Source organism: Oenanthe melanoleuca, chromosome 2 (assembly GCF_029582105.1).
Source record: "Oenanthe melanoleuca isolate GR-GAL-2019-014 chromosome 2, OMel1.0, whole genome shotgun sequence".
NCBI classification, from domain to species: Eukaryota; Metazoa; Chordata; class Aves; order Passeriformes; family Muscicapidae; genus Oenanthe; species Oenanthe melanoleuca.
Window position 1 is genome coordinate 88220685 of NC_079335.1, and position 26064 is coordinate 88246748.

The 26064-nt window shown below is 38.9% G+C and overlaps 1 protein-coding gene across 1 annotated transcript; it reads right to left on the reverse strand.

Annotated features, from left to right (window-relative positions):
- Positions 1-1846: 1846 nt before the first annotated feature.
- DEK (DEK proto-oncogene) lies at positions 1847-18892 on the reverse strand. The gene is made up of 11 exons (XM_056483962.1): positions 17996-18892; positions 16226-16378; positions 14466-14567; positions 13858-13967; positions 11908-12002; positions 10383-10503; positions 9219-9401; positions 7332-7464; positions 5946-6094; positions 4611-4679; positions 1847-3678 (listed from the first exon to the last, which is right to left on the reverse strand). The coding sequence occupies exons 2-11, from the start codon at positions 16365-16367 to the stop codon at positions 3667-3669; spliced, it is 1116 nt and encodes a 371-aa protein (XP_056339937.1). The 5' UTR covers positions 16368-16378; positions 17996-18892; the 3' UTR covers positions 1847-3666.
- Positions 18893-26064: the final 7172 nt, after the last annotated feature.

Consider the following 26064-nt stretch of genomic DNA (forward strand, 5'->3'; position numbering starts at 1 on the left):
CAGCAGCTCACAGGCACTGAACAGTCACTCCCCTGAGCTGCTGGCCCCACCCTTGCTGCAAGACCCCGAGTGCTGTCAGTGCTCCTTATCAGGAGGGCCCACTGCTGAATGGCCTCAATGAGATGTCTGCAAGAACCATCTGCCCCTGCCTGGCCCTTTTTTAGCAAAGGTGCTTGGCAGGACACCACTGTGCCCACCCTCAGTGTTCAGTGGAGATATTCCATCCCAGAAGCAGGATCCTTCTTCTGCACTTGCTGACCTGTATGAGATTCCTGTCAGGCCGTTTCTTCTGCAAGTCAAGAATAAAACTTTAGACCTGTAATTTCCAGCAACTTGCTTTAATAAATACTTCTGAATCCAAAGGCAGAAGAAACATTTCTTTGCAGAAGAAAACAACACACTTATCAGCATTCAAGATGTTTCTTTTCTCAGCAACTGGAATATTGATTTTTCTAAATTTCTTACTGCAAGTTTTCAGACACAATTCTGATATCTTACAGATTTTTCCAGTCTACTCCCTAAATAACAACCACCAGAAGTAATTTCAGGAATGTTTTTATCTAGTCCAGTTGAAGCTACTGTATTATAGTCAACTTTGTGATTTGGAAACAAGGAAGATTAGATCTGCCCAAGTAGTCATGAGCCACCCTCTCTCTGAAACAGAAGAATAACAAGCTTTACTAGAATCACTGTGCTGACAGCCAGGGGCTTTATTTGTCCAAATTAAGTGCTGGCCTCCAAAAGGGTTATTTTTCAAGTACAGCTTGGCAATGGCTAATATAAACTCAGACAATTCTTAGATCTTGCTCTGTCATGTGCCTTGTAACAGGAAAACACAGAAAGACACACACCCTATAAACAGCCTGCTCAGGTCCAAGAAGGCTGTTAGTCTAGAGCTTCTGGAAAAAAAGTAGGCTGAATTTACAGCTGTGTTTTTGTAATTTCATCTTCGTTAGACGTGCCTGACCACTAATCCATGGGTTACCACATAACTCAAAATGCATGTAACTTCACTCCAAACTGCTGAGCTCCTTCTGACCCAGCCCTCTCCATCTTCCTTCTCTTACAGGCCCCATACACTGTTGCCACAAGTACTCCTTAAAAACAGCTGTTTATACCTGCCAATAGTTTAGAGTAACTTATGGTTTTGCAAGTCACCAACCAAAATACTGAATACCAAAAACCTAACTAAAAAGAGGAGCCAATACACTGGATTGTGGGAATTATGCTGGAAGCAATTAAATCAAGATGTTAAGACTATTTTTAAGCATCTTAAGCATCTGGAAGGTACATGCCTGTACAATTTATTCAGTTATCTTTTATCCAGTTAACACATTTCTATTTTTATAAGACTCTGTGAACAGGATTTAGATCCTTGATCAGATGTGCTTCTAATCCAACAGAATTGGGATAAGGAGGACATTTTATTTACCTTTTAGTACTGTCTGGCAGCGTTTCTTCCAACTGCAGAAAGAACTGGAATCCTGTATTGGCTGCAGCCAGACTAGTATGGATTAGCAAGGAAACACACATTTCTTCTCTGTTGAGGACTAACACTGAGTCATTAAGAGATTTAAACAAAGCATTTGAAGGGTTGTCAAGTTCATTTCCATTCCATCTGTGCAATTCCAAAGTGGCAACTAATGCATATATACAATAAACAGAAATATGCTACCCTTTTCTAAGTTTTCATTAGAATTTAAACTATTAAAAAAATGCTTATACTTTGGTCCTGACCTATATAATTAAAACTGGCTGGTACATTTACATAAAAATCAAAAGGCAGTTCAAGTATTTGTAAAACATCAAAACTTAATACAAGTAATTTTCTGCTCTTAAGACTGACTTGAAAATTTTCAATGTTTTTAATTGCAAATTAAAGTGTTTTTTCTGTTAACACAGTTCAGAGACAAAAACACACAAAAAATCAAACCAAAACACAAATCAACCTCACAGATGATAAAAAATCCTGGTGCAAGGACATACATTTGAGCAACTGTCTTCTAAAGTAGAAAAGCCAATACTTGCTAGCAGATGAGATAAAGACAAACAACCTTGTTCCTGTATATGTTTTTTTTACTATACACGTAAGCAAATGCTAGATTAAAACTGATTTACATTTTTGTGAAAGACATTTATTGAATACAAAAAAATCCCCATTACATTCAGCCTTATTATAAATGATTACACGCAAAGAAATTCAAAAGTGTAAGATCAACAGTCTAACCGGCTGAACATTCAGAATTTAGATAATTTATGAACCCTTACTTCTCAACTGTACAATAATAAAATTCAAAAAAATACACTTTGTCTTTCCAGCAATTCTAGTCAGAGGGATTCTGTGCTCAGGTGTGAATGGCAGCCCACACTCCGGAAGCTCTTAGTTTTATTATTTTAAGTGTAGGACTTCCCATATTAGAAACAAAGTGTACGGAGAAGAGAAAAACTAAACAAAAACCTATGCACAGAGTTCACTTTGACCCTAAAAACTGCCAGCCAAAGTTGAAGACTGCAGGCTTACAAGTACCATTGTCCATGCTGAGACAATGAAGCTCAGGTTTAGAAAAGCCTTCCCACACAGAGAAGGTTAAACACATGTTCAGTGCTGCCCGATTTGGAAGCCCTACTGTGGATTTTCAAAGCTATCAAGCCTCCAGCTGTATATCTTGGACACCCACTTCTGAGATGCTAGGCCACCAGGTCAACACACCAACATAAAAGATATTCTGCAAAGTGAACTTCAGAAATTTACCTGTTGTCTTCGGAGGGATTTTATTTACTACATCCAAGACATTGAAACAATGTCTGTAGTCTTTGTATAAAGTTAAACTACAGGCATAAACCTACAGTTTAGTTTCTGTACAAGGTAAGATGAGACAAACATAATGAAACGTCAGCTCATTTTTATGAAACTTCTGCACACCATTTGTTATCACTGTCTCACTGCTGAACACTGACATTTCATGTCATAAATTCAAAGATACCAGGATTAATAAACTGATTTGCACAAAAGAAATATGAAATAACTTTATATACACAACAAAAAGCCTTGTAAAAATATAAAAATAACATCTATATGCCAATTAGTTGCCATGCTGTGATAGTTCTTCCAGTGCCTACACATACAAGACTGTAATCTAGACTCAGAATAATTCTGTATCTGTAGAATGTATCAGAATATAAAAGAGATTAATGTGACTAACTCTTCTTATTTTCAGAATTAATATGTATTCAAAATATCTTTGTAACCAATACTGCAATATTCCAGTCTCTGCATGTATACATGTAGATAAGCAGCTTTCATCTTAGTCAATTTTAAAGTCTCCTGTATGCTGGTAATCCACACTTAAAAAGCTATGATGGCTCTAATGAATCTAGTTATACAACACAATTCAAAATGTACAAAACTATAAAAAAGGAAACATTTATTGCCATGCATGAAACTTATGTTCAACTAAAAATTGCATCAAATGCAGTTCTGTTTAAAAACAAACCAAAGAAACACACAAAGCAATTTACATTAACACTCTTAACATTAGATCAAAAAAATTAGCTCTGACTTAATACCACAAGGATAAGACACATTCCTTTTGCTGGTGCCTATCAGATCTTCAAATCCAAGGAAAAATAAACCCAGGAATCTTCATTTCCCACAGTCAAATCAGATCATGAAATCAACTGGAAAGAGAAGTAAATTAGTTTTCTTCTTTTTCTCAATCCAATCACATATAACCTCTCCTTTTGTATCCAATTATGAAAATACACTCTCCTTTTGCTATCACAAAAAAACCCAAATACATGCCAAGAGCAGACAAATTGTTCTTGCATGCCTTTGCTGATAGTGACACAGGTATGCACAAAACATAGACACAGCAATTCTAGACAGCCATGTATCAACATCTCTGAGCTAAGTCACAAGAAAATGAAGTTACTTTATTAACTCCCCTAAGTGAACCTCACTTCTACAGTTCCATTTTTAGTTTCAGGACAAGAAAGAGTCATAAAACCTGATTTTTTTTTTTTTTTTTTTTTTTTTACAAATTACAAACCTGAGCTTGGACAATAAACCTTCTGTCATAAGTACAGTAGATAAGGCCTCATCTTCAGCACAGCAAACTCAAAAGCAACATCACCATAACTGTACTACCAAGGGCACATAGAGAAAGGCTATCCATCTTTATTTTATTCTCTTTCACCTGACAGGTCTGCAGAGCTTGTAAAACCTCATGCACTGTTATCTATGCATGTATGCGGCCAGTGCCTGAATTATAGTGCATCTTGCAGCCAAGGTTGTAATTTAAACAAATTCACAGCTTTCAGAGTACAACTCGTTAAAAAAGATAATGACATTAATTCTAGTTATGCTTACCAAAGAAATGCATAAGAGTAGTAGTAGCATGCTAAGAAAAGAATCTGAAGCAATTATTTTTTTAAAGAGGGGAACACAAGGGAAAAAAAAAAACTCTAACCAAGCATCAAAGGTTTATGTTTAGGCAAGCACTAAACTTTCAATATTATACAAGAAGCTATTGAAACCAGTGTAAGAGGATGCCATGCTGAAGAAAAAGAACAACCCACCCCAACCCAGGATTAAATTATAAAGTCTTTACCTCTTTGACTGTTTTTTTAATGAAGTCTTTTCTGTCAGATAAATCGTAACTAGGATATTTTTCATACACCTAAAAAAAAAAAAGTAAAAACAAAACCACAAAAACAAACCTCAAATTACTTTCATTCGATGGATTGTATGAATAGAAGAAGCTTAAATGACATTAGGGCAAAAACTGAAGTTGGTACTTCTAGTACTACAACTGCCAAAATGCCCTCTGTTACTTAGGGAAAGACAAAGCTTATTTTCCTGTCCTTATTTTGACCACATGAATATTTAAATGCATGTACTCTTATGTTTGATCACTGACTAAACTGGTACTATAATTTTTCACATCAACAAACTGAAATGCCTAACTTGCCAAGTCACAAGTAAGAATTCTCCATTTTTGTTTTAAATGCTCTCTTAAGTAGCCAGATAGACCTGCACTAGTGTAGAAAACTAAACAATTAATGAAAAATTAATAAGCCTTGGTATTTGATAATAAGTAAAACTGTGAACCTTTCAAGACACTACCAGAAGAGTCAACATATTTGAGTGCTACTAACAGGGTGGGAGAGAAACAAACAAACAAACAAACAGATGCCATCACTGACAACCAATTCAGAGTATTTTATTTCAGCATACTGAATTTCCCACTTCTAGAGTGACTATAAATAAGAAAAGAAGTTACATACAGTTTTCTAGTAACTTCTGGTTTACTTTTCTCAACACAACTTCTTGAAATTACCAAGAAAACCAAACATGTAAGTTGACCAGAAAATATCAAGGTAACTGTATTGCTTTGTGTTTGGTCACTTTTCCCCACCTTTCCCTTTTCTGGCCACACAGTTCCCACCTTTCTGGCAATTAATAGATTTTTTGCTGAATTGATTCAACTCACTACCTCAGCTGAGAACTATTCTGATAGATGCTGACAGGCAACAGCTGAATGGACTTATAAAGAGAACACATGAAGAATAAGTGTGCCAAAGTGAGCAGCAGAAATGTACAGAGCACAGGACACAGCCGTCCCCTATGGACGGCAGCAAAACTGCTGCACTGTCTAAATATGTCAGATATTTTCACTGTCACACACAGCACTTGGTTAGGAGGTAAAACTGCTACTTCCTAGGTAGCTAATTTTAATATTTCCCTTTTGATGCTGATATCAGTGTTGAACACTGATTAAAGCTCTTGTTGTTATAACTATTAGCAAGTAAATAAACCAATGCAAAACTCTTCAGTTTCTGAACAACAGTGCAGAATACAAGCTTCCAAGTCTGAAATGATGATAAAAGTCAGTTCACAAACAATCCACTACCTATAAAGAGACTGCAAAATCGTATTTACTTACCTCCTTGCAGATTTGCTTCATTGTAACCTCCTCCAAGTTCGCATTAGCCAACAAATTCTTGACAGTTTCTTTCAGTTCTTCATCTGTGGGTGGTTTCTTCAGTTTTTTAATTAAAGGTTCATCATCTGAACTATCCTCAGACTCACTTTCTAAGTATGAAGAACAAATTGGACTGTAATAAGTTTTCAATTTGTCCATTTCCCTCATTAAAAACAGAAGCCATCAGAACTTTCCACAAACATCCAATCCAGATGTTTACATATAAAACAGGCATCCTCCTAGACCATCCATTTAAAAACAAAGCTAGTGCTATCAGGACTACATCTATTTATGAATTTGTGTAATTATTGATGAATCATCAGTTTACAAATCAACAAGAACTCTAAAAAGTATGGGATTAATTTAATCTACCAAACTAATGAAAAAGATTTATTACAACAATTCTAATTCAGATATTACAGCCCTAAGAAAATAGAAAGTAATTATTTAAGAAGTTTGTCTTTTTTTCCCCAGCAGTGCTGCACACTAGGATCTTGTAATTTTGCAATGTAGTTATGCAAACTTACTATCAGAAACACCATGAGAACAAATAAGGAAAACTTTGTAAATGAAGTTAAGTGAAGGAGCACATGACACTCCCACAATCTTTTTCAGCAGAAAAGGAATTAGACTGAATGACTGCAACATCCACTCAGTTCCTCTACTGCCAACAAGACAAAATTCAGAGCAGATGTCAAGCAAACTATATAATGACCCTACAGAATGACCTACTTCACATTTTGATTTTTGTACTGCAAACATAACCTGGAAACAGACAAGCAGGAGAATAAGAAATTACAAATATATTATGTAATTTACAGGAAAAACACATATATAACATTTATATATAACTTTACAGAGCTACTGAGAAACTCAGTGTCTGTATACCCTCCATGCACATTGTGAGACATGAGAAAACCAACATGCAAAAGGATGCATGGAGAAACCATATCTATGTTAACAAAAAACCCACATCAAGCTGCTGAACCAAAGACACACACATGGGATACACACCCCTGGATCAATTACAAGATTTGTATAAAGCTACTATAAAGGCCCAAACAGAACTTTACAATGTTCTTCCAGCAAAATAGAGAACCTGCCTGATACTTTCAGTTTATATGCAAATAAAAGCATAGATGTGCACACAGCAGGAAATACATGAAATATACCCAAACCAACAGGTTTTTTAAATAAATACTGTTTCAAGGAAAGAAACATCAAGAAGCACACCAACAATGTAACAAATTCCATTTTCTTTCACAATAAGGTGCAAAAGCTTGCTTTCTCATAAGTATGCCAGTTAAGCTACAAGGCAATGTATGATGAAAGATTCAAAGTATTTACCTTTTCTAGAACTGTTCTGGTTTTTCTTAGTAGTGCTGCTGTCTGCCTTCTTGACATTTGCACCTTTCACTGCTTTCTTGGTTTTAGAAGTCATCTTTTTAGATTTTTCTCTTTTAGATGCTTTTCTAGGGGGCTACAAAAAGAAAATCAGAAAATTAAAGTAATTGTTAATTACTTGAACAATCCATACGTCTTTTCCATAAAGGAAAATTTTCCCACTCTGAGGACAATTTACTCCAGCCACTCCATGCCTAAGTTTCCAAGAAAGCTGGTGCAGCAAAACAGATACACTGCCTATATCCTTCTACCTCTAATATATCAAAAGCTGTTATAAACCTAACTTTCCAAAAAATGCTGCAATCTTAAAGCTGTACAGACATTTTCTGTTTCAGCAGGTCCTATTTTCAAATTGACAAACCAATGTTTTTTTGTAATAATTAAGCTCTTATTCTGTGCACCTAAACTTCAGCTTCTGAAGATTTCAGTCCACTCAGCCATTGCAGACATACCCAACTCCTACCTTCTGAAAGAAGGCAAAGATGACCTAGTTAGATCAATGGAATTTACTGTTAGACCTTTTTGTTTGTTAGAATTTTGTTCATTTGGAGGGTTTTAGATTTTAGGCTTTTTAAAAAAATAACTGAGTTCTTGGAAATAAGGCAACTCTTGCCTCTGACAGATATTCTTCTTCTCACAGCAGAAACCCTGTTTTCCTGAAGAAATTAACACATAGGTCAACTTTTAGCATTTCAGCCCTCTTTCAATTTGCCATTTATAAGGAAAGAAAAAAGTACAGTCAGAATTAAGGCTGTTTCATGGAGGCATAGGAATTTTCTTGAACCATCTTTTTATATCAAACCCAACACCTATCAAGCAAAAAAACTGTTAAGTTACATTAACTGCCTTTCAATGAAAGATTGCTATTACTTCCTATAGCTCAGGCTATTAACCTAACAGCCTATCACACTTCCATTTCAACAGGCAGAATGTAACCCAAGTAAACAGTGGCCTTATATTACAGCCAACAGTTCCATAGCTTCCATAAAAAACTTTCTTGGACACCAGCAGTTTGACTAATTGCACTTTGTTGCCGGGGTCTAGCCATAATGGTTTTAAACTGAAGGAGGGTTGATTTAGAGGAGAAATCCTTTCTTTTACAATGAGGGTGGTGAATGCCCATCCCTGGAAACATTTCAGGCCAGGTTGAATGAGGCAACCTGATCCAGTTGATGTCCCTGCTCATTGCAGGAGGATTGGATTAGATGATCTTTATAAGGTTCCTTCCAACCCAAACTATTCCATGATTTGATGCTTCTTGCCTAGTATGCACAAAGTTTTTCAGAAAACACAAAATACAATGAGATTAAGACACTTCAGAGATTGCAGGGATCTTTCTAAGGCTGCCTTCTGTGTTGCATACTTTAAGACACAAAACCCAAAGAGAGAGATTAAGATATAAAATACAGGAGGAATATAGAAACAATATCACAAACCAACACAGTCAGGTAGGTCAGTGACTTCTTCTGAATTCAAACTTAAGTTCTAGGTATCAAATCAAGTACTACATTATGAAATTACAATAAAGTCATCACAAGATGATGTAAGAATTGCAATCAATTACACTAGCAATCCTGGCTGCCCCAAAATTACACAAAGCGAATGGTTTTATAAAGTGCATACATACACCTAAGAACTGGAACTTTTGCCTTTTATCTAAATGATTCTCTAAATTCAACACACAAAAAATTTAAGAAAACCTCTTATAAATTGCAGATGTGTTCCCTTTTCTTTCAGTTAAACATAATTTATTCCCCATCTCTGTGTTCCAAGAGGTACCAATTGACAGCAATGACACAATATTGAAAAATGAATAAAACAACTCATTACCTCATCTTCACTTTCTTTTTCTTCTGAGGACTCATCCTTTTCCTTTTTTTCATCTTCTTCACTACTGGATTCATCTGACAAGATCTCTGGGTACTTGGTGCGTTTTGCTTTTCTTGCTGTTCCAGAGCTAGTGCGCTCTTTTTTGCCACCTTTGCTCTGTGGTTTTTTGGACTTTGGCAATGGCTGAGAGACAAGAGATGTGTGTAACCCAAGTAGGAATACAAAAGTGAATTTTAAGAAGATAAATCCTTTCAAATCACATGAAAGAATAGCAAAAAAAATAGAGGTGTCTTAACACAACCCAGGACTATTTTATATACACTTAAGTTGTAATATTTTGCAGTAAGCAAATATTCACTATTGAGGCAGAGCTGATCAAAACGAAATTTCAGTTCTAAGCTAAGTGCACCCCTTGCCTAAGCAAACAAATCTTTAAAGACTGAGCATTAGAGAAGGGAAGCAAGAAAAGTTACTTCTAGGTTGTTCTTTTACCTACCAATCCATAAAATAAGCCTTTTCTGTTGGTAACAAGTCAGCTGACAACTCAGAAGACTTAAAGGCAAGAATTTTGTCACGTCTTTTAAAAACCTGCATTTTGCTGCAACTCAGTACCTGTGTCCCTAAAGCAGCATGTTGACCCCTTATTCACATCACTTCCCAGTGTTTGATGGCAATAGATTCACTTTCCTGAGCAAGAGCGCAACTATTTTAGTATTACTTTTAGATTAAAAACTGAAAGTCCAAGAAGATTAACAACAGAGTTCAGCAGTCTTGGCACTCTGAATCTAGTGCACGGGCTAAATCCAAGTTTTTGTACTCTGCAACAAATTCCATTTGGTGATGTCCAAATATGATAATTTATACATTTGCCGAATACAGCAAACACAGGTAACACCTGCCACTTGATTTTCCTGTCCTTTCATGTATCTATTCTCCTTCACCCACAAAGCAGAGGCTAATTGGTATTTGGGAATGGCTATCCTAATTAGCTCCATTAACTCACATTTCTGTGCTCTAACAGTGTGTAATGGGTACACCCATATGTAAACAGAATTTCTATTTAAGTCTTCATCCCATTATAGATGCCTACAGTAGTAGAACTACTCTCTTTCAAGAAGTCACTCCTACTTCAATAAGTTAGAAGTATAGCAACGTGCATCTCACCTTGCCTGAAGATTTTGGATGCATCAGGAAGTTTAATATTCTGGTTACAAGCTCACTGTTAACTCCTGATCTTTCCAAGTCAAGAACTTCACAGATACTTTTCAACATTGCATTTCTAAATCTGTAAGAGGCAAAAAAAGAAAAAAGAGATTCAGTACCACATCCTAAACAGTCAATATCTGACTGCTAGAAGCTGCTGTCTGGTTTGTGTCTGCCACCTGATAATATATATACAGAGTCAACTACACTACCAGTCTTACCTATGGTTAAGCAAAGAATCACTACTATATTACATAAAGCAGAATAAAACAGAATTCCCATATCTATCTCTATAATAGGATATTTCAAAATAAGTTGAAGAATCATAGTAAAAAAAGTATTACATTCTTTATGATCTATAGCCTGAATAGTAAGGTTTTCAAAATACACGTTGATCTTTGTTCATCTTGTTCAATGCTTATTTCAGTTAAACTATGACATGCAAGCGTAAAGTCTGGGCAGAAATCAACCACAGAGGCAGAACAAGTTAACAAACTGATCAACAGTTTGTCTTCCACACAGCTACAAACAGCAGCAGAAGCTGCCACAGTAAGGCAAGCACACAGGGCTCTGCACCTTCATATGCAACCCAATGCAACCAGGTTTCAGAATATTTGCAGAAGACTAAACCAGCAGTTGTTTCATACGGAAAAATACGAAAAAAAGTGCAAAATTACTTTATTTTCCAGCCTTTTTATTTGATAAGGGGAATTATCCAATTAAACCTTTGGGAAATGGTCAAAACTCCCATTAGGAGATAGAGTTTGTCTTGTAGATTCTCATGCATTTGACAAACCATACTCATGGAAATCTGCATAGGTAAGAAGGCTTCAGCAAACAGGCACTAACAAACCCTCCAGTTATAGAATATATCACGTAGATGATATTAGTTCTTTCATTTGTTACAACTAGCTACATAAATATGAAAGGGCATTTTAAACCCTTTAGCCAAAACTAAGTTGCAGCAGCTTCTCCTCTTGATAGAAAAGCAACTTATGACGGGAGTCAGTAAAAAAGAAAAAAAAAAAAGGTTTGTGAGACTAGTTGCTAACAGCAATTCTAGTATGTTTAATATATAAGCAGAAATGGCTTTGATTCTGAAGGATGAAGGTTTTGAGGCACAGAAGGGTGCAGGTTGCACCATGAATAAAGTACAATGTGCTCACAACACTATACTTGCCCCAGGGAAATAATGCTTTCCTCTCACTAAGCAGAAGAATGTACTAGTTAGCATGCAACATTTAAAGCCAGGAATGTAGGAATTGTGAATAAAATGTTCACAATTTTACTCTTAATACATTTCAAGCTGTCTTAAAAGACCGGTTTGTGTGATTAAAATGAACTCAGAAAAAAACTGTAGAGCACTAGTAAACAGCCACCTGGCTTATAGTTTAAATTTAATCTCAAGTAAAATTTTGTAAGAAAAAAAGAAAAAATAGAGTGCATAGCATGAATCAAGCTATGTTAAGTATCAAGAGATCATTACTTTTTTAACATTTCTTCCTTCTTTTTATATTGGTCACTTCCTTTTTCAAATGGAAACCCACTGAACTGACCCACATTCTTCTTTAAAGATGCAACCTAGAACAGAACACACAGATTACTTTGGAATGTAATCCATTGCAAGCAGTCTAAAAGATTTCATCTGACTACAACTGTTAACCTTTCATACAAGAAAAATCTGTTCTACCATTTAGCTTTCTGTCCACAAAGCTACACCTTTTAAGTTATAAACCTACATGGATTATGTCTTTACTTATCTCATGACAGACAAACTACAACAATTAAGTTCAACTTCTTGTGATTGTGGTACTTTCAACAACTTATTAGACACAGTCACCTGCCATTTCAAGTTCATTTAGAATGTACTGCATGATGACTTACAGGTTTGCAAAACCATATTATGAAGCCTGTTGAACGCTTTGTATCCCATAATTTGTTACAAAACAGGGAATTTTATTTTATATTCTCTAACCTGCTAAAGCTGATCAGCTTTACTAGCTATTCTGAAGTCTTACATAGGACCATAACCATATTTTGAACCTCTTATTTAGCAGGACCAATTTTTGCAGTTACCTACCCCCCAGTCAACAACTTCTACCATAACAACTAATGTTCGATCTGGGTTGAACTTCCATTGCAACAGGCTTTACAATGGGAAAATTGCTCCCATCAAGTACACAAATGTATTTAAGTTCTATGTAAGTTTTCAGTTCATCTCCTTTTAACAAAAAAAAAAAAAAAAAAAAAAAAAAAAAAGAACTAACCCCAGATCTATCAGTCTTCTGAGATCTTTATAACACTATCAAGAATAATTTGAACTAGCTTTCAATGGACAAATCTTGCTTCTGCTGTTTCTCCACTAGTTGATAATTTTATCAAAGCTGAGCTGCTTTTCCAAAGAGCTTTCTCTAGCACGAAAAGAAAATTTGCATGTGGTACTGGTATGTTTTATTAAAAATGTTAATTACAATTAAAAGCACAAACAAATACATGCATCTAATACAAGATCTGACCTTCACTATGTTAAACAGCATTCTGAATTCCCAAAAACTTTGATTAAATATAGTTTTCACTGAAAGCATACTGATATATTCCTTTTCTGAATACTTGTGGCAACAGATCATTCTTTGCCATTTAAACAAACATTGCATCAGAAGCAGTGGTCTGAGAAATCAGAACTAGCACACATTTGTACTAGGACTAGACAATTTCTGGTTTCTATGCTAGCTGTTCAAGTCTCCAAAACACACAAAGATAATTAAAAAGTTGCAATAATTATAGTAAACTTATAGAAATAGTTCAGTTTAATCTGTCTCAATTTCACATTTGGCCTCCATTAGCAAGGAAAATGGGTCATATTTACTCTGAAATTTAAGGCACAATCAGTGATACATAAATAGCTTCAAGAAAGAGTTGCCATTATATTTTAAAATGTCATCCTTAAATATAAAATGGACAATATAATATTTTAATTATCTTAGGAAAAATTTTATATATAAAAATCTTAATAGTGATTTTTACCACTTTTATCTTTCTACTGCTTAGTGCAAACAAAGAGAAAAATAGATAATCAGCAATATTAATATATGGACAATTTTGAGTGTCATCTGCATGTTAGCAGCTGTTAGTATATGAACCAAAAATTGCCTTCAACTCATCCTTGTAATCCACACTCCTCCATTAAAAAAGAAAAAAAGAAATCAAGAGACTTTTGGCTTAGTACACCCTGCTGTAGGATTTTTATAGGAATAGAGTTTATAGGAATTAAAAGGTGGAGGCTTACTTAACTGGCCCTGGAAATACCCATTTTCAAAGTAGCTTATAATAAATAACACTTCAGAAAGAGATCCATATGTGCAAATGTAAAAGACTGCATTACAAACATTTTCACTATACATGAGAACTAATGGATGTACAAGATTGAAATTCTTACAGTGCCTGGCCTGTTGTAGAGGAGTTTGTGCAGGTTCCTAAGTTCATCTGTCTTCTTTTTACTCAGAAAGAACTGTATCCTCTCAATTTCACAGAGTTTTTGTCCTTTTCCTGAAACAAAATCATTTATGCTTTTCATCACATTCATATGCACCTATGTATTTTTAACTTAAAGTTTCTACTGTTTATTTTTAAAAGTAAAGAAGCTACTTAAAAACAGCCTTAGACGTTATAATAGGTCAAACATCGAGCAGGCCTTTTCCTATCAGTTTGGCACCCTGACAGGCTCTTTAACTGCCTTACTTGATACTACTTAGATCAGGGTACAAGGATTTGGCATTTCTTTCTATTCTGGCTGCTCCTGCCTTTGTTAGTAGTGGTGAGGTACTGAAGATCCTATTCCAATAAAGTTTACACATCATATAACTTTTACAGTTTAAACTGGTGCTACAGAATAAAAGAGGGTTTTCATATAATAGCCTTATTATTTTAAAAAGGATCACGACTCATAAATTAGGTCTCACCTACAACAAATTAGTAATTTCATCTTTTTAGAGTTTTCATTACCATTCCTAACACCCACAATTCCTATGTGGAAGTCTAACTTACCTGGTGTAATTGTAAAAGGTTCCTTCTGCAGTGAGGACACTTGCATGGTCAGTCGGTCAACCTTCTTCTTCTCCCTTTTTCCTTCAACGATGAGACTCTTCTCTGCAAAAGACAGCTTCTTTAAACACAATTCTTCATTGCAGATCTGACTGAAGTTACAGGCAAGACAACACTGACGCTTTGAAACAGCAAATCAAAACCAGATGATGATATAACCAGGTACTATGACACTTTCACACTCTGGGCTAATAAGCCAATGTGATTCTGTAGAGCTGCATGTACGTAACTAGAAGTGTCTCTAGTTCTTCACCACAATCTGAGTATCCAACATAACCTTGAAGACAAGACTGGGCATTTCTTAAAGGCAACTTCACCATAATGGAGACTGTAGGACTACATGTTTTCAGAGACCTATCCTTCTCTCCTATCACTGCCTTTTTCACTGACCCTGTTTGCACATCCTCCTTGGATGCTGTAGTCTGTACACACACAGCTCCACATACAGCACTGTGAAGAATACTACCACCAGATGGGCAAAAGCAGGGTCCAGGACACCTGCACACAGATTTATTTCCCACTACTGGACTGGAGAAACCACACACTTCAGCAGGAGAGGCAGAAGAACAAGTGCAGTGGGACTGTACAACACATCATAGCGTAGAGATGCTCTGCAGGTCATGATACGAGTGTCACTAATACTACAAGAATACTATTCTCAGTAATTCTGATCCTGCTTACTAATAACACATTTAGATTGTTTTATGTATACCCTGCACATCACTAATTTAGTGATACCACTCCAAAGAAAATGCTAAAGCTTCACCTAAACATTTCATACTAAAATAATTGATCTCAAGTAATACTATCCTTAGAGCTAAACAGATGGGCTGTCCTGGCTTTAACATCTGAAAGCAGCTTCAAAACCTGTATGAACATAATCAAAACCAGAGCAAAAAGACTTTTTTTTCTGAAAATCCAATGCTAATTACTCCACTGTTTTCCAAACACCATAATCTGTCTTCTTTCTACTACCTTTCTAAAGACAACTTCATCTCTTTCAATGATCCAAGAGGTCAGTGACATGGTTTTACTGTGCCACATTACAGGTCTATTTCCTTTTGAAATGGATGGATGGAGACAGATGTCTGGAGACTTCACAATAGAAATTAACAATTTTTGCATAGTAGCTCCTGCATCTTGTTTTGTTTTCCTTGACTACCTTCAATTACAGGCCACAACAAAAAACTTGCCTTGCTTGCTTATCCTATCATATTGCCACAATTTTTTATAACGAAAATTAGTCTAAAAGACTTACTGCTAACCCAATATAATTACATTTGGATACCCAAAAAATGAATTCACTGTAGTTAAGCAAAGACATCCGTATTGTTTCCAAAACTACTTCAAACTTAAAAGTTTCTCTTTTGCAAACACAGATCACTCCAGAGTGCTACTGGCAAAAAGTAAGTTGATAAGGGACATTACCTCCTATAATCATTGAAAAATGTATACAACAACAAAAAAAACCCTAGTACAGAAGTCCAGGATGCTGGCAATTCCTTCAATCTTTTCTGAGATAAATCAACACCACTACTTTTAGCATTGCCTGCTATAGTCTAGTGGGAAGCTATTATGACCCATAAGACAGTTGCACCATGGCATCTCCTCAATAACTGTACAATTAGCCAAAATCACAGGAAACCACATTCAACAGCTTGGCATTCATTAAAGAACGATTTATTCAATAGAAAAACAAGTACCCTTTTCTTCTTCTTCCTCCTCCTCCTCTTCTTCTTCTTCATCTTCATCACTTTCCCCAGCTTTGTTTTCAGTTTCAGGTTGTTTCTCATCTGTTTTTTCTGATGACATTGTGTCTTCTTTTGATGAATCAACAGAAGACATGTTATATGCTTCTGTAGAAAGAGTCAGGGAAAACCATCATCAACAGAACAACACCCATGAAAAACACAGGAATCTTGCTTTCAAAATGATCTTGTGCAGCAGAAGCAGTGTGCTGGTACTGTGATTATTCACATTCTCTAATCACTAAGGTGTTCAGCATACACACAATACACGTAACTTTTCAGAAGAAGTTGCCATGCTTTCTGCAAGAACCCTTTAAAAAGCTATAAATTCTATTCACACACAAGTCTTCAAGCTGCTTTTGTGAAGTCTTCAGAAACACCCATTCAAAGCAGCTGATACTGTTATCTATTAAAACCTGCAGTGTTTTAAGATATCACCATTTTCCTGCATCCTACTATAAACTTCATACTTATTTTTGATCATGGTTAACTATGGATGCAAGTTTCCCAGTAATAACTTAAACAAGTTACTTACTTAGGTGGGAAATGGGAGCAGAAAGTTAAAAAAAAGTTGCAAGCAATTCAGGAAAGAATTAACACTGCTTTCATAACCCAGACAGCTGCTTCATCTTTGGGCATGAAAATACTTCCTTGGTTTTAATTTGCAGATCTACAACAAAAAATAATAAATGCTTCATGCCTAGCATATTTAAGAGTCTTTTCTTAGCATCTGAAGTGGCCTACATGTAAACTTTAAAACTAAAATATCTTAGTTATGCGTGTACCATTTCCCTACTAACAGAAAACGCCTATCCAATAGAACAAGATAACCATATGTTCCATTTTTTTAAATTCTTTCAAAAATTTTCACCGTTTATATCTAGAACAGATTTTCACACAATTAACCATTTTCTTTTTGCAATATTAAGGCCAGTATTATCTGCAAGAGATCAGGCACAACAAGTAACATTTAAATCTGCTGCTTATATGCAGCATTAGCAGGTGCCAGAGATCAGTCGTGTTCCAAACAGAAGAAAACATGAGCTAATCTTTATTATCAATCGTATGGGAAAAAGTAAAAGTTTCCTGGCTAAATCACTAGGGAAAAATGTATCTTTCAGGGTATTGCTACCAGTATTTAATTTGTAGTAAGTAATCTGGCATTTCCATGGCAATTACTGACTTTTACTTGAAGGATTGAGTAAAAGCAAGAGAAGCACTACAAGCTCTTTCCTTCCCCTTTTTAATGGGAACAGAAGCGGAAAAGTTAAGAGACTTCTCAGCTTTCCACCACCTGGGTTCGGGACGACGTTTCGCTTACCGAAAAAAGGGTTCTGCGATTCACCTTTCCCGGGAGAGAGCCTCCCGCCCTTTTCAGACGAGGGCTCTCCACCTGTTCCTCCTTCCCGATTAGTAAGCTGGACGCCGGGGCAAAGCGACGGCGATGCGCAGCGCCCGGTGGCGCCGGCGGCCGAGGCGCCATCGCCTCCCCGCTCCCGCCGGACCGCTCCGCCCGCTCCCGCCGCAGGACACCGCACCCACCCGCACCCCGGGCAGGACGCAGCCCCGGGGACAGGCGCCCCGCACACGGCGCGGCCCCGGGGGGGACGGGAGCCCGGCGGCCGCGTTCCCTTTCTCCTCGCCACAGTCCGTCCCCGCTCGGCCCGGGCGCGGCGAGGCGGGACCGCTCTCGGGCGCCGTTACGGCCATGGCGGCGGGACCCACCTCAGCTCGAGCCCCGGCTCCCGGCTCCCTCCTCAGGCGCGGCGGCAGCAGCTGAAGGCGGCAGTAACTGCTGGACGAGGCGGGTCCGGGCGCAGCGACACACACAAGTCCCGCCGCGGCGCAGCCCGGCAGCCGACAGCCACTCCTGCCCTTTCCCTCTCCTTCTCCCTCTTCCCTCCCTCCCGGAATCAACAAGGTTTTCAAAATGGCGGGTTCTCGGGCGGAGAGGAGGAAGCGGGAAGGCGGCGGCCAATCAGCGCCCGCGGCCCGGCCGGCGCGGGGAGGGCGCGCATCACGCGCGCCCGCCCGCAGTGACGTCAGGCCGCGCGCGGCGGCGGGCGCGCGCTCCCGCTGAGGGGAGAGGGGGGCCGGGGGGTGTGAGCGGCGCGAGACTGCGTTTTCCCTTTTAAAACTGGCGCCGTCTCTATTGCAGCGGCTTAAAGAAAAGGCTTTAGAATAAGCAATCCGTACTTCTTTCCTTGCCTAAATTGGGCGGTGATTAATACACGCTCCCCAGACTTTCCCTTTGTACGCAGTATGTGAATTGTAGCGTTTCCCAACACCTCTGGCACAGGCTGCCCAGAGCAGCTGTAAATGCACTTCCCAGGCTGGATGGGGCTCTGAGCAGCCTGGGCTAGTGGAAGGTGTCCCTGCCCGCATCAGGTAGGTTGGGACTAGATAATCACTAAAGTCCCTTCCAACCCACACCGTTCTACGTGTTTAAGTATTTAGTAGTATTCGTGTTACACATATATCCTACTTCTACTACCAGCTCTACGTGACTACACCCGCGCCCACGACGAACAACTCCCAGGAGCGTGGCATTCCTCCCGTTTCCTCTGTGCTCCGCCCCGCGGGGCCGGTGCAGAGCGCCCGCTCCGTGCCGCCATCCCGCGCACGGCGTCCCGGCGGGCGGGCCCGCGCCGCTGCAACGGCCGCGGCGGGACCAGGGGTTGGGCCAACCGGAGCGAACGGCCCCGGAGGGAGTGAGGCAGCAGCCTCCCTGCTCCTGCAAAATGTAGGGTCACAGGCGGCCCCCCGAAAGAGCCGAGGGCCGGTCCCACGCCCCGCGCTGCGGCCCGAGTTCAGTTCTTAAGTTTTGGAGTTAATCTTGGAGCCTGAGAGGAGGCCGGGCTGGTCTGCACGTTACAGAGAGTCGGGAGTGCACAGATGGTATGTTGAAGGAAAGCAGCCCGAACTAGCCAGTGCGGTGACTTGTCTGAAAGAGCAGCTTCTTGGCTAGTGTGAGGAGCTGTAGGTATATGGCTTTACTTTGGGAGGGACCAGGTAAAGGCACAGTAAATGAGAAGAGTGTCACACTTCCGTGAATTGTTCATCTTAGATGCATGCAAAGCGTAGTCCCATAGAATTGATAGTAAACCCAGGAAATATGTGCAACACAAATACTACAAAATACTTAGAATCAAGGAATGGTTTGGGTTGGAAGTGACCTTAAAGGTCATCAAGTGCCAATCCCCCTGCAGACGGGGAAGGGCAGAGACACCTTCCACTAGACCCGGTTGCTCACAGCCCCATCCAGCCTGGCCTGGAACACTTCAGGAATAAGGCATCCACAGCTGCCCTGGGCAATCTGTAGAATAAATATATTAGAAAATACTGCAATCTATATACTGTGAAAAAAGGAAAGTTTGGGGAGTGTATATTAATCATTGCCCAATTTAGGCAAGAGAGACACAGGTTCCTTATTTTAAAGCTTTTTTTAAAGCCGGTGCAATGACAGATGGTGGTCATTTCAAAAGGGAGAATGTAAATTATTTACCAACAATACGTAATTAGACAAGCTTATTGTTAACACACAATAAGGAGACAAAAATATTATTGAGCCATGGGCTACACAAATGGCACAAGACAGATGTTTGAAGACAACAAACTACTTCCTGTAAGATGAATAGGTTTGGATTAATTCAGAATTGTGACAGAAGACATCCAAAGGCTGTGCTTCAGGTTGTGATGAATAAGATAAATTAGAATGTCATTTTCTAAATAGGGATATATTTACCCAATGGAGATGATTTGTCTAACTAAATTACATATGTTGATATTCTACACATACCACATTAGATGTACCTTCATCTTGAGGGGAAATAGAAGATAAGGGTTTCATTGATCCTTTTAGTGAAGTCATACCACTTTAGTAGCTGACAGACCCTTAAACATAAACCAAATCCAGTATTTTAGGAATTTATACGCTCAGTGCAGGCAAATTTCATTTTGTCACAGGTTTCTCTGGCAGAACTTCAACAGCTATGATGACTTCTCTTCTGTGCCCTTCATAGTATCTTTTTGATTTACAGCTATATGGAGTAGTTTTAGTATGTTGTCAACAGTTTAATAATTGGCTGTGGCATCTCCCAAGTAGACTGAGACAATATGGGTTAAGAAGAAGTTCTAAATGTAACCTAAAAGCCTTGGCCCTAGAAGAAGGACAAATTGGAAAGGGATAAGTCATTTTAAGTGGTTTTTAAGAGCTCCTTCCTATAGGCTGCTCTCCTTATTCCATCACAGAGAGGGTGCTCCTCTACTGTCAGAGTCCTAATGTTAAGGACACACTGAGTTTTGACAGCTAGCTCCATCTGCAGATCAGAGTTCTGTGAAATGTAGTTCTCCTGGAGGTACCTGGGGCTCACTTTTAGATATCAAAGGGTACATTTCTTAGACATCATAGCTCAGTAGCATTAAATGGTGAAAACTGGTTTGAGGGGGTTGTAAAACGGGGCAGCTGCATGTTTCAGCATACATTACAAGCTTGTATTTTATGCTGAAGTGCACCAGGCAGTGCAGTTTTAAACATGGTCACTAGCTGCTGTTAATTAATAAAAACAGCTCTTTTCAGTTAGTTCAGAGCAGCTTGTATTAGCAAGCAATGTTTATTGGCTCTTAGTGTAGAGCATAAAACAATGGATGAGAAGCTTTTGGGAGCAGAAACATAGGTTTCCCTTTACAAAGTCCCCCAGAGTTGCCTTTCTTTTATTTCCAAAGTGACCTGTTTACTGCAGTGTCCTGCCATCAGCACAGAAACTGGCAAGTCTGCTGTGAGTAAAACTACAGAAAAGGTCATCTGTGGATTGCAGAGAAAGTGCCCTGCATCAAAGTAGTCACTAAGTACCTCATTTGGAATTTTATCCACAGAGTAAAATACTACAGCAACCAATGATGGTATGCTACTTTTTAGTAATATTGGTACTGTTGCTTTGTGTTATTGTATGAGTCAAATAAATATATGTGTGTGTGTGTCTACACTTCGGGGTTTTTTTAACAGTCACGTGACAAGGTTTCCTTGCAATGTCAAAATGCTTGGCTTGTGAAATTCTGAGAAAATTCTATGCAAATGCCAAGTACATCGTTATTAACATTAGGAGCAGTGTATGGTTTTTGAATCTAAGGGTTATTTAATTGCTGCTGAAAGCAGGAATCTAAATATGAACTAATAATTGTGCTAATTAATACAATTTAAAAGACAAGAACTTGAAAATTATTTGAGTAGCATGCAGTTAAGTTGTGATGTGATTAATAACATAAGCTGAGAATCTTCAGGTGCTCACAGCACATTTGTGTAAGATATTTTACATTTGTTGGCTGACAAGAACACTCAATTTGCACAGTGTTTCCTAAGGGGGTCTTGCATTCTACATTAATTTCCTTTTTTATATGCCATCTAAGTGTTTCAGGATTAGCAGGCTATTGCATCCATCAGCAGGCTTGTCATGCCTGACCCTTAAGAAGCTTAAAGAGTTGTTAGTAAATATAAATACTCACAAACATGAAATGTACAGTCAATATGAAATCAATCTAAACAGTTTCACTATACTTTAGAAATCCCTTTTTGTGCCATGATTCAGGGTAAATAGGTGCAAGAGTCAACAAAATTGTAAAGTACAAAGAAACGTCAGAGATAGACAATGAATCAAAGTAGTATATAGAGGCACGTTTTTAATCTGTGTCTGAATGACAACAACCTTATGTTGTCAGACTGAACTCTGTGTGGGAATTTCTGTTTACCTTCCACTTACCGTGAAGTCAAATCTTACTTTTCAGGTTTTGAAAATTACCACTTTGCGTGTGTTTGGGAACACCTACAACTCTGTGTTCGGTTAAAGCATGCACGGCTTCTATGTGTTCTATGAAGTACTTAGATTTACTGTGAGATCCAGTATTTAGAAGGAAGAGCCGGGAACTGTGCACAGATGGCCTGTAGCTCCTGCAGGCGACAGCTCTAAAGAACCCTGCTGTTTTCACCAAGGAGAGGGGAGTAAAAGGGTTCTTGCCTTGGTGTCCCACCTGCCTCTCACTATCGAGCTGTGTTCACAGGACGGTTTCCAGAGCAAAGCATGGCAAGGACAGAATCTGACCCGCAGTGAATGCTCACTCAGTTACCGGCCTCCTGCTGCCTCGGGAGAGCGCTGCAATGAATACTGCGTGGATGTGCCAGCGAGCTATGCAAATGTTATGGAACTCACACTTTGGAAAAAGAAACTCTGTCCATTCATTTACGCCTTAAAGGTTTGAGTCTGTAAATTTCTACTTGACAAGTCGATAGGTATTTGTACAGTTAGTTTACAATTAAACATTTTTGAATTTATTGTGAATGAAAAACATTGCCGGGGCTATTACTACTTTGCTAGGAGGAGTTTACACTTAGCCCATCAAGTTGTGCTACAAAGTGAAATCCGTGGTTTTCCACACACATTGTGTGTAAGTATTGGCAAACTCTATTAAAAAAATCCAAAACAAACAAACAAAGAAACGAAGATGAGGAAAAGGAAAAACACTGTGGCTTTCTAATAATTTAAGGTGATCTTGGTAATAACTTGTCTTCCTGACATGATATAATTCGACGCTGTCCCGAAGACAAGAAGCTTTTCTTTCCCGAGCGAGGTCCTCCCCCCACAGCCGCCCGGTAGCGGTGGGACCCACCCGGCACCGAGCCTTTCCGCCGCCGCGCTCGGGACGTGGAAAATGAATTTGTCCTTTGTGGGAGGCGGCGGCGGCACCGCCTGCAGCTGCGCGCCCGGGAGCGCCGCCGGCAGCGGCCGGAGCTGCCCCGGTCCCTGCGCGACGCGGGACAGGAGCTGCGCGGGCTCGCAGCCTTTCCCCGGCCGCCTTCCCGCCGGCAGGAGAAACCCGCGGCCAGGCGAAGGCAGGGAGCGCTGCCCTCCCGGGCGGAGCGGCCGCCGCGCCCCGGCTGCGGGAGGCGCTGCGCTCCCGGCGCCGCAGCCGCGCTCTGCCCGGGCCGGGCAGGCACCGACCGGCACCTGCCAGCGCGGGGAAGGGAGCCGAGCCCCTGCCCTCCTGCTCCCGAAGCTTCAGGCCAAGAGGAGGGGATTGCTGCCTCGAGGCACGTGCGTTAATTGCGTTGTCTTATGCAAAAGAGGTGAACTTCTAAAGTTGAACCGAAGGTTGCTTTGGGATTTGCGTGGGGTTCCTCTCTCGACTGCAAGCTTCGGAATGCAAGTATGCTCTGGGGCTAACATAATGGGATAATGGGATTTAGCGGGGGTTTCATTTTGCATCCTTAAAGTAATATTCCGAAGCCTAATTGAAGTTTCATTTTTATTTTAAATAACATTCATTTAAGCCTGTACTCTCTGTAACTTTGACAATTGTTATGTTTTCCACATACCTTTTCTTCAGGTGTGCTTTGCTGCATGTAGGGTTTATTTGATTCCTCATCTATTTATTTATGGTTTAATTGATCCTCCTCTTCCCTAGGACTTGCAGAATTGGAAATCTGCTTTTAGTGGAGACAAGAAAATGCAGTGCTGTTTTGTGTGGCTAAAAACTATAAGCTTTCAGTCCTGGTGACTTCTTAGTGGAAATTCTGATATGACAAAACTAAAGGCTTTAGGGAAACTATTTTATGTGTACACACATAAATAAATTTGCACAGTTGAGATGTGAAAGGCTTTTAAAGTGTTTCAAGAATTCCAGCATTAGCATTCTAAAAGAGAGACACTTTAAATATAGGAAGCTCATATTTTCCTTTCTGATGGCTGGGCTTCAGAGGCTTCACTGGTTTCTGCATCTGGCTTCCTCTTAATGTGAGGAGGGCTCCACCATGGCCTGGGACACCAAGGAAAGTTACAGAAGCCTGTGGAGAGCTGCAGGGGTTTAGCATAGGACATAAGATTTGCTGTTTTGTAAGTCATGTCTTGATTTGTTCTTGTTCTGTGTTAATGCATAATTAAGGGGGCATTTAGGTGAAGTTTGTTTTCAGTATAAGAACCTAGGAAGACATATTTTAAATTATTAAAGTATGTATGGAGAAAATGCCTCATCTTATTTATTATACAGAAATTTGATATTCAAGTATGAATGAATGGAAACGGATTGCCAAAGACTTACCTGAATGTTATCACAATGGTTCTAAGTGGAAAAAAAATTTATAACACTTACCTGAAGCATCACTTCTGATAGCAGTATCCTTATTTTGGAGAAAACATGGTATAATACCTAATTTTGTATGTGAGACTCAACTGCTTGTTACATGAAGGGGAAAACTGAAAGAAACTTTCTGAAGTTTTTGTGGAGCTGCAGCCTAATCTAAACATCACAGAAAGGTTAGAAGTTTGTAATTGCATTTTATGTCACTATATGTCTTCACCTTGTAGCCTTTTAATTTGTCATTTTTCCAAGTAAACTTTAATTGATGTGTTTTATTTAGAGTTTGGAGCATGATAGATTTACACTGACATGAAGATGTTACATAATTCCAGGAGGTATCCATATGCAGTACTGATTATGAAAAACCATAAAAAGGGAGAGTGCAATTAGGCTGAGATGACTGAATCACTCACCATTCTTTCCAGTGGAGGTACTGGCTGAAGAAGCTCATCATTTTGAAATGTGCCACTGTATCGTGCATTCAAATGATGTGGCAAGGTCTGAAAGCTGTGAAACTAATCATTCCTGATGAGCAGCTGTGGACAAGGTGATAAAAACTTCTTTCTTACCAGAGCCTAAAATAAAGACTGCACCTTGGTAATTACCAGATAAAGCAATGTGGCTTGCAGAAATTACAATGGGTAAAAGTCCCCGTGTTACAATGGGGATAATTTGGTGGATAATGGGGTTAAAAATGGTGGATGATTTTGCTTGTAGCAAGCAGGAGTGAGCAAAATTCAAGCACACTCATTACTTTGGTATGGTATAAAGGAATGAAGATGCTGAGTAGAAGTGGTTAGAGATGCTACTATGCAAAAGCTGGAGCCAGTTCTGCAGAATTTGACTTTTCCCAAATTTTACCCCTAGGACTTCATCCTTTGTGGAGGAAGACACTGACTTAAAGTCACTGATCTTGAATGGCTGCTCAACTATTTTTTCTGTACAGAAGAGAAGCATGTAGTCGTAAATTTATTATTGTTCCTTTAAACAGACTTTTTCGTATTTTAGTTCTTTTCACATGACAATAACAGATACATTCTGAAGTCCTCCTAGTATGAAGTAGTTTTTCTACATCTGTTGATGGATTTTAGAAAACATTTGCTCAAGATTTAAATATGTTTTACCAAATATTGCTTAAATCTTCATGTTTGAAAAGTGGAAAGGCTTTTCCAGTATGGAACTAGAAGACAAGTTGTAAGTCCTATGTGTTTGAATCTGATAGTCAAATCCAGTGTCAGCAAAGACAAATTAGTGAAGGTTTCTGTTTCTGTAGGTAAAATATTGAGTAAAAAAATTACAGATTCACAAAATATTCTGAGTTGGAAGGGACCCATAAGGATCCTCAAGTCCAGCTGTTAAGTGAATGGCCCATATGGGGATTGAGCCCACAACCTTGGTGCTCTTAGCACTGTGCTCTAACAGGTATATTCTGAAGCTTGCTCAAAAAATGAAACATTGTGTTATGCCCAGTGAATGAAAGCTATGTAAATTCTCAAAATGGTTAATGGAATTGTAAATTGTATTTAAAGTCAAGCCTGTAAAGTTGGGCTAAGCCTTTCTGGTCAAAATACCTAAATGCAAGAGTATGCACTTATATGGAAATAAGCACGAGCACGAGGATACTTTAGTATCCTTTTTATTTTGCAGATGATATAAATACACTGTTT